This window comes from Otolemur garnettii, unplaced genomic scaffold (genome assembly GCF_000181295.1).
Source record: "Otolemur garnettii isolate 467f Iridium unplaced genomic scaffold, OtoGar3 scaffold00138, whole genome shotgun sequence".
NCBI classification, from domain to species: Eukaryota; Metazoa; Chordata; class Mammalia; order Primates; family Galagidae; genus Otolemur; species Otolemur garnettii.
In genome coordinates this window covers 4,599,792-4,609,537 of record NW_003852533.1, presented here as the reverse complement: position 1 = coordinate 4,609,537, position 9,746 = coordinate 4,599,792, and the positions used below count along the sequence as shown (strand labels likewise).

The following is a 9,746-nucleotide window of genomic DNA, read 5'->3' as shown; positions in this document are numbered from 1 at the left end:
GTCCTTGCCAGGGCACAAGTCACACCACCACTCCCTCCCCTGTATCGTTATACATTCTAGCTTCAGGATTTATGCCCCCATTGGCTACAGGAATGCTAGTGAAAGGTTTGAAATAGCATAAACAGCAGGCCATGGATATGTTGTCCAGAACCCTCAGGGGGAAAAGAGTGTCCTAGTGTTTGTTGGTCTTACAGTGAGGTGCCATGTCCAGGAGCCGGTCCATAAATGTCCTGTCAGTACAGAGCTGTTGGAGAGAGAGATTCAGCCATATTTCACCCCCTTAAATGCTTGGAACTTCTTGGCTAAAATGCATTCTTTTGAGTGATTTGTTTATGTGTTGGAAAGAATCTTGAATTTCACATTGTAAATTTAACCACAGGCTCAGTGTCTTTAGCTCAGTAGCTGGAGTGCCAGCCACATACACTGGAGCTGTTGGGTTCAAGTTTGATCCAGCCTGGGCCTGCCAAACAACAATGACAACTACAACCAAAAAAATAGCCGCGTTATGGTGGGTGCCTATAGTCCCAGCTACTTGGGAGGCTGAGTCAAGAGAATTGCTTAAGCCCAAGAGTTTGAGGTTGTTGTAAGTTGTGACATCACGGCACTCTACCAAGGATCACATAGTGAGACTCTGTCCCAAAAATAATCATAATTAATTAATTAATTAAACCACAAATTCATGAAAAAGAAATGAGATCTAACAACTGAGTGTTATGTTTTCTTTCATAAACTGAAGTTGCTCAGGGCCTTCCATGTAGCCCAAGTGCCACACCAGTGACATTTAGCCACACAGGACATGCCCTGTGGCAGTGGCTGTGTGAGCCTGTGACTTTCTTTTTTTTTTTTTGCAGTTTTTGGCTGGGGCTGGGTTTGAACCCACCACCTCCGGCATATGGGGCTGGCGCCCTACTCCTTTGAGCCACAGGTGCCGCCCTTGTGTGACTTTCTTTATACACATTCCAAATATGCACGCTGGTTGAGCTTTGATAAATAGTGTGTCATGGTGGTTAAGAGCAGACTCTGTTAAAGCCTAATTTCTGTACTTTGCTTCCAAGGTAGATTTAGGCACAGGGTTTCATCTGTCTAGGTCTGTGTCTTCATATCAGGTAGTGTAACTGTGTCTGCACGGAGATAGATACTGGCGTGAGTTTCAGACACACAGGATGCTCCCAGCACAGGGCTGGGCTGTAATATGCCGACACCACTCTGGGCTGGAAGAGTGGCTCCATTTCAAGTTTGCCAGGCGGTCTGCTATTTAGGGTGAATGATGCAAATTCTTCCTCAACACTAGTCTCCTTTTGTCAAGTGAATTTATCTGTTTTGTGATTTTAACTTTTATTGGGTTGTTGTGAAGATTATTTATATGTATAAAAGTCAGACTCTCGTGACCACATAGGAGTGCTCGGTGAGTACTGGTGATAATTACTGATGACATACTAGCATCATTGACATTAAAGGTCTGCTGGTTGACTGGAGGGGCACAGACTTCTAGACTCAGAAGTAAAGACCGAGACTGTGAGGAACTGTTCAGGTCACGTAGAGAGGAAGCTGGTACAACGAGCTAACATAGTGGTCACACTCAACCCTCACTCTCTCACGAAACGTACACCCGACACAGGTGGGGGGGCGTGACCTGGCACGTCCTTCCATTTAGTTTGCTGTCTGAAAACTTTTAACTTAATCCATTTTCTTCATTACCACAGTCCCATCTTTTGTTTCACTGTTTTGAAAATCAATGTAAACAGATGCCTGGAGAAATCTTCAGTGTTCCTTCGTGTATTGGAATGTCCTTTGGGACATTGTTTCCAAGGCCCCTGGTCGCTTACGGTGTGAGGAGTGAGTTGGGGTCACACGGTGACTTTTGGCAGGTGGGCAGCGCCATGTCTTCCTCCTTCCTCGGTCAGATCAGTGACCCTGGTAAGAACTGTCTGTGCTCACAGCCCCAAAATGTGAGCCAGGGTTATAAATATATACTGTGCACCCCCATTTTATAATTCCAGGGTGCTTGTGGGAGCTGGTCCATCATGGCTCAGATAATGGAGCAGGAAGGGAGAAAAATGATTTCAGAGACTGGTCTCCAGCAGCCTGGGTCGTATAGGGGGCGTTCTTTTCAGCTGATTAGATATCGAATCCCTGAAATAGTTATGTGGTTATAATTAATATAATTTTAGAGGACTTTCTAGCATTGTAAAGAAAACTTTGTTTTAAAAATGGAATTTTGTGGCTCAGCACCCGTAGGTCAGTGGTTATGGCACCAGTCAGATACACCAGAGCTAGCGGGTTCAAGCCGGGCCAGGTCTGCTAAACAACAACCACCAACAAAAAAATAGCCAGGCATTGTGGCAGTGCCTGTAGTCCCATCTACTTGGGAGACTGAGGCAAGAGAATTGCTTCAGTCCAAGAGTTTGAGGTTGCTGTGAGCTGTGATGCCATAGCACTCTACCGAGGGTGACATCTCTGTCTCAAAAAAAAAAGAAAGAAAGAAATTTTGCTCTGCGTGGATGATTTTTTTTTTTTTGAGACAATCTCATTTTGTTGCCCTCAATAGAGTGCTGTGACATCACAGCTAAGAGCAACCTCAAACTCTTGGGCTTAAGCGATTCTCTTACCTCAACCTCCCAAGTAGATGGGACTACAGGCGCCTGCCAAAACACCCAGCTATGGATGATATTTTTAATGGTCACAAGTGAAAGACCTGGTCCCTTTAAGAATATAAAGCACGTCTGTGTCTGAGTGATGACACTATCAAGAGACTGTGAGCCCAGGATGGACGTCAGTGCTGTACAGACACAAACCAAAATGAAACTGGAGGGGAGGGCAGAAGGAGGGACCGTCCCTGGGCAGGACAGAGACTGTCTCTGAGCACCAGGCCGCCTCCACCTCCTGCCTCAGCTCAGGTCTTGGCCCTCCCTCTGGCTAAAGCTGCCGTGTGGCCACTTTGTGGGTTGGGGAAGGAAAGGGAGGGACTGGACCCCATCCTCACTGTCCTGGTAACCTGGACGGGCCGAACAGAGCTGGGGCCTGTGTCATGCCCAGAAGCCTTGTGACAGGTTGTGAGTGCACGTTCTGCTCGACTTTAGAAAAACAGGGTTATTTTAATAAGAAAGTAGGAGTGATGCAACCTCTTTAAATCATGTGGGGCACAGTGACTGTGTTAGTAGTTATATATCATTTTAATAAAATAAAAAGGACATAATTAAGTTCTGTTGTCAAAAGGCCTTCACAGCTAGATTCTCACAGTGGGCCGTCCAGGCACAGAGGCAGCAGCCTGGGCTGGGGATGGTCTGAGAGGCTGCTCAGGCCCCTCCGGGATGATGGTCCACAGCACACAAGCTTTGGGATGATGGGTCCACAGCACATGAGCTGTGGAAGATGACAGTTTCCCACACGCGAAAGTTCCACCTTAGCCGAAATGACCTGTTTACTGGATTTCCTATTGTAGAATTCTGGGTGACCCCATCACAGCACACCCCTTCTCTCCCTTTCCCTTCCCGAGCCCCTTGGCATCCCCCTCATCAGGCAACTGGTCCCTCCACCTGAGCATCAGTAAGAATCCCTGATCCCCATCCCCTCTGAAGGTTCCCGAGCTTTAGTCCACTTTGAGTCTTGCACCTAGTGGGCACTAAACTGTGTGGAATTTAACTGAATTCCAGAGACAGGTTCTTGGCCTGACAATGGATTTTACTTTCATTCAGGAAACAGAGTTTTCTCCTAGTTCACGTTGACAGGGTGAGGGCTGTGGCATGAGCCACCTGTCTCCCACGGCTAGGAAGTGGTTATAATGTTTAACTACGTAAAATGTCTTTTCACCTAATCAAGAAGTTAAGGAATCTATTGGCTTGGTGGGTGCCTCAGTTGTGTATAATCAGCTGCCAGGATGATTAGGCTCAGGGTGATTAGGCTCAGTCAAAGGAAATTAAAGTTGGTTTCTTCCACAAAGCTCTGAGAAGAGCTAGAGATTTCTAAAGCCACAGTCATAGCTGGTTCCTCTGGGGAGCTCAGACCCTGAGGGTGGGAGAGGCAAGAGACAAGAGAGCCAGGAACCAGCCTGAGGGCCCATGAATGCCTTAGATCCCAGGCAAGGCCTGGAGGACTCAGAACTCAGCTCCTGAGCACCTGCTCTGCCCACCAGCTGTGTGTGGACCGAGGGGAGGGCTGGCCCCAAGGAGCCTGCTGTTTCCCATGCAAGGTGGTAAACACCAGCTTCCCTTGGAATGTGTCATCAAAATAAATGGTCCGTGTTTGCCCCTTCTGCGTCTGGCCCATGACAAGATTGGCCGAGCTAGGGGGAGCGAGAGGGACAGATGGTCCCCCGCCGTTCCCCTTCTGTTTGGAGTGTAGGTTGACTGAGCCCTTTCTGTGCCTATCACATCACCCTCCCTGCTATTGGAGGGCACTTTCCCTGGACCCTCAGGCTGCTCCCGTAAGGGGCTCCATCTTCCTCATGTAAGCCTGTGGCAGCCCCCGTGACCAGAGGCCATCAAGTGTGACAGTGACATCCAGCTTCAAGGTGTCATCAGAGGGGCTGCAGTTCCGATGCTCTGAGACATCCTGAGTGATGTTGCAGGGTTCACTGCAGTGCCCAGCAGCTCGCTGGCCGGGCGTCGCCACGGTGACTCTCAGCAAGGACCCTCATTAGCGTGATCTACCGTCAAAGTCGAGGGTGAGTCTGACACCAAAACCGGAATTCTTTTGTTTAAAGGCATCGTTTTAAAGGTTGGTTAATAAATCCCTGTATAGTCTGAATAAAAATGAAAGGAAATATATGTTAATATCCATTTTATCCATGGATATTTATCCAATATCCATGTGAGGCTTCTCACATACCGTAAGTCGACACTCAGTAGGTATTGGGTGATGGTGTGACTTTAAAAGGAACAGGCTAAAAACCTTAAAAAGAAAATCAGAGGTAGAGAGAAGCATGACTCACAGCAAATGCTTGCCTTCCCTCAGGGCATCTGTGTCACCTGCCAGCAGACACTGAGTGCGTGGCCGCCTTCCAGGCACACCACCTGCAGAGGGTGTTTTCCTAGTTATGTGAAGTTCTAGCCAGTCTCTCCCCATGAGACAGAGGGAAGTGTCCACATAGCTCTGATGATTCAGAACACTTCTGAGGCTCACTCGGGGGACAGTGGGCTGTGCTGGCCTGGACTGCGTAGGGAACTCTCAGTTTTCTGCCCCTTAAAGCAAGCAAAGTGGAGGAGAGTGAGCTTGACACATGGAAGCTAGCTGGCCATGAGGCCTGCATGGGGTCTCAGAGGGACGGTGTGTCCGGTCCCTTCCTTGCACAATCAGCAACACGTAGACCCAGTGACCAGGAATCTTGTTTATCCGAGAGGAAACAATAAAAGGAGGGAGTGTGGGAATGCAGTCAAGAGTCCGTTTAGAACTGTGTCCGTCTATAGATTTAACTTTCTGGGTCTCATCCAAACTATCATGGAAAAATGGTCCAGCTTGGCCTTATAAGTGTGAAGCTGTGGGACGTATGTGCAAATCTGCAGTGAGGGGCCACATGAGAAGACAAGGTGAGAGCCTGCAGCTCCCCAGGGCTCTGTGGGGACATGCCCGTCCCTTTGTCAACATCTTAGAGCCCCCGGCCACTGTTACTCACTGTGTTCTCACCATTTTTGTTTTCAAAGTTTGCGTCCAGAATTGACTTTTGGCCGGGCATGGTGAGCCATCTGCAATCCCAGCACCCTGGGAGGCCGAGACGGGAGGATCCCTTGAGCTCAGGCGTTTGGGACCAACTGAGCAAGAGGAAGCCCCTGTCTCTGTTTAAATAAATAAGAGTTGACTTTGGGGCGGTGCCTGTGGCTCAAAGGAGTAGGGCACTGGCCCCATATACTGGAGGTGGCAGGTTCAAACTCAGCCTCATCCAAAAACTGCAAAAAAAAAAAAAAAAAAAGTTGACTTTTAGTAAATCACATCAAGAGAGCTTATGTCCATTCTGTGATGCGCAGCTTTTAATAAACGACCAGCAGTAGACACATTGTTAGGGAAAGTCTCCTGAAACCCTGGGTGCTGTGCCCGCCTTGATTCTCACAGTGGGTGTCGCCAAGCTCCAGCTCACTTGCATTAGGAATTACTGTTTTCACCTCAGTTGACTTGGTAAGCTGTTCTTAGGTGACACCAAGCTTATCTCAGGGTGGTCTTTTGACCACTACAACCCTTGGCTTCTAGACAATTATGGGACGCTTGCTAATTCTCAGCAGATACTTGTGCTGATGGGAGTGAGCGTGGCTGGGTGGTGAGGTGGAGGCTGGCCAGGTGGCCATCCATAATTCATTTTCAACCTTTTAGGGATGTGCACAGCTAGACTGTCTCAGCTGTAAATTCAGGAAAGTGCTTTCAAATATAAATGAGAAAATCATTTACCAGGATTGACTACTCGTGTAGTACAAACTGGGCAAATTTCTAAAGAAACAGCTCCTTAAAATAGAGCATTAAGTGCAGATAACCCCCGAGTCTCCTGGGCAAGTCTTGTGTTGCCCTCTAAGAAAACCCAACACTGGATTCAATCCAAGACTTTAATTGACTGGCATCTTGACAGATTGGAAACCAGGGGAAGCCTGGAGCTTCCAGGAGCAGGGAGGTTGCAGCCGTCTCCCCGTCCATGCTCTGTGCTTCTAAATATGCAACTTCAGAGTTTGGGTTGGTGAAAGAAAATACATGTTTAAAGCAGTCTGATAAAGAACCCCAGGTTTCAGTACATAGCAAGTCTGTTTTAATAGTATGGTATAAAGCACATTGCCTGCTTATTCAGTTAACACAGTGGAACAGTGGGCAAATGGAGACTTTGAGTGAAATGTGTACATTTTGACTGTGGTTCTTGATAACACTCAAAATTGTGTTTGCAAAGGGAGTGGTCATAGAGGGAGGCACTGTGTCCAGAGCAGAATGACGGTGTTGCCCAGGTTGGCGTTGAGAGTTGGAGGTTCGTAGAGAATCATGGGCAAATCGCACGGCAACGTAAACAGCCTGCCTGTCGTTTCTGCATTAATTGCTGCTCACAGCAGTGTTAATCTCTCGTTTTTGTCATTGCTTGTAAAGACCTCGTTAGCTTTATGACGAGACTGTGGATCATGTCACCTGGAAATGCAGCCTGGTGAGGGCGGGAGGGGCTCCTCGATGTTGGAGCACAGGCCACTTCCTGAGAGAATTCGTGTTCTCGGCTGATAAAGCCTCGTCCCTGAATGAAGCCCCCTGTTGTATTTTGTTGTTTTCTTTGCACAATATGTTCTTTTTAATGCTTTAATGATTTCCTGCTCAAAGGACAACAACCATAATGAACAAAACCTGCAGTGTGTCCAGAGTGGCGTCTGGGTCATCTCATTGACGGAGTAGGCCAGGCGATTGTCTCACCTTCTGTACTCAAACCTTGCATAGCCTACTGTTGAGATTTTAAAGCTGTTACTTAAACATCTTTTACTTTGTACAAATCCCCATCCAGGTCAGGCAGAAGTGTTCCTTCCTATTTTAACCCTAGTATTTGCCATCCTAGATCATTGCTCCTGTATTCTAAGCCAGATTAAATCCTTTTTTAGGTTTAAAAAAAACCACCTTCCTTAGAATTTGGTGGCCCGTTGCCCGTCATCTTGTCTCCCTCTTTTTAACCCTTTCAGCTTCTTGCCCGACTCTCAGCGACACTGAGCCTCACTCAGATCCTTTCTCTTCTCTGCTGCTCTTTTCATGAACCTGTGGGTTATTTTCACCTCTTTCCAAAAGAAGACGGATCAGTCCATCATAATACATGTCTTCTTTCTTCCCTGTTCTTGAGCCGGCTCCCTGGTCTCCCTCTGCACTTCCCGTCCCCCGCTGCGCACTGAGGTCCCTCCAGAGGAGCCTGCTACCTCTGTGTCTGCTCCCCTGGGGCACGGATGCTCCGCCATCTGCTTCTCTAAAAGATCACCCCACTTCCCTTTTCCTTCCTTCTTCTGCCTGATTATTCTTAGTGCCCACTGAGCCATTGTGTTTCCTCTTTGTCTTTCTGTCACACACACTCACTGACTCTGTGAGCCGTGAGTGCAGATGATGGGCACACCCTCCGTGTCCATACTTCATACTTCTTAATGCTTCATGAATGTCTCACACACACTACAACGCTGGATCCCAACAGCCCCCAGACGTGGAGGAGAACTGCATCCTCTCTCCCTGGGAGGAAGTTGACGTCCACGGCATTTCCAGTGTGTCCCCTGCCCAACCCAGGTATAGGGCCCAGGTCACCCCTCTGCCTGCTGTGCCAGGCCACCTCTCCGGCAGAAGGGTTGCACCCACTGAAAGTCTTCACCTTGTTAGGAGCTGGACGGAAATTAACCAAACCTTCGTTGTGCTTTGCAGATGAGAGCCCCTACACTAAGTCCACCAGCCAGACAAAGCCGCCTGATGGAGCGTTGGCTGTGAGGAGACAGAGCATCCCAGGTTAGACCAGACTGTTGGGTTTTCCAGCTGTTTTGCTTTTGAATCCTGTTGTTTGATGACCCTAAATAACTCCAACGTGGTAACAAAAACCGTGTTATTTCATAGCACGTAGACTACATTCTACACGACTCAGTCACACAATACTCATGAAAGCCAGACTTTGGGAGGCCTTCCCACCTAGTGAGGGCTTAGTGAGGGCTGTCCTGTGGCTGGTCACGGCCGGCCCCTGCACACCGACCTGTGTGTGCGTCAGCGCTCCTCATCACCAGCTCTCGCCTCTGTGTCAGGGGAGACTTATCACAGCTGCACCCACTTCTTCAAGAGAAGCAGCTGGCAGAACCGAGGGGCTAAAAACTGGGGGCAGATTTGTGTGTGCTCAGTAAAGGTCAATCCTCTCTCTTCTCCCTTTGAATCTGCTTGCCTTGGGCAACTCTTCGGATTCTGAGATCTTAGGAAGGTGTGATTCTGATTCTTGCAGTCTAGTGAGGGATATCTGTGTTTCTCCAAAAAACATTCTAGAGAAATATCTTAAGATGTCTATACCCTGAAGCTTCAATATTTTGGAGCTTTGATTTTGAGAATGACACAAAACCATTTAAGTTCTCAAATTAAAGAGGAAAGGAAATTCAAAATATTATTCAAAGTTTATCTGAACTAGATAATTCATGGGAAAAAAATCCTTGGGAAAGCAATCATACTTAAGAGAAGGGTTAAGGAATGTGAATGCATTTAAACATTTTCCAAAAATAAGATGTTTATATATTTTATACAAATAAATGGAGTATAGCTAAGGTTTTAAGCTACAGGATTTTAGAGTACAGTTTTAGCAACTCGGGAGAAACAAAGCATTGTTTCCGACATAAAATTAAATGGTTTGGCAAATCTGCTGGTGAGAGGGGGAATTATCCATTTGGATAAAGAACAAGGTGAGTTCAGTTTCTGAGCAACCCCACTGTTGATTATTATTTTATTTTCATAAGATTTCTATGTGGTTTTTCTTACTCTCGTTCTGAAGGCTGAGATCTATTTTGAAGTACGTGGCTTATAAGGAGACATATTATGAATACGTTGTACGTGGATGTTTGGGTGCTTTGAAGATTCCAACGTAATTTGAATTCTGTAACTAGAAGGCATCATCAATGCTGAGATAGCTTCTATTTGGTGCTATGACACAGACCTCTTAGCCCCAGAGTGCAGCTGCAGCTGGCTGTGGATTGTCTGTCTGCCTTCCCCTCACAGCAGCGAGGAGGTGTCATGGTCCAGTGAGGAGGTGTCCAGGGTCCAGTGAAGAGGTGTCCAGGGTCCAGTGAAGAGGTGTCCAGGGTCCA

At 47.4% G+C, this 9,746-nt stretch overlaps 1 protein-coding gene across 2 annotated transcripts in view; it reads left to right on the top strand.

The window, feature by feature from the left end:
- Positions 1–9,746, top strand: part of GRIP1 (glutamate receptor interacting protein 1) — a 270,568-nt gene that overhangs the window by 76,399 nt on the left and 184,423 nt on the right. The window contains exon 2 of one of the 2 annotated variants that reach the window (XM_012810579.1): positions 8,338–8,418. In XM_012810579.1, coding sequence (XP_012666033.1) covers positions 8,338–8,418 — 81 coding nt within the window. Of the gene's footprint in view, positions 1–8,337; positions 8,419–9,746 lie in introns of those variants that run through there. The other variant, XM_012810580.1, reaches the window with a different exon arrangement.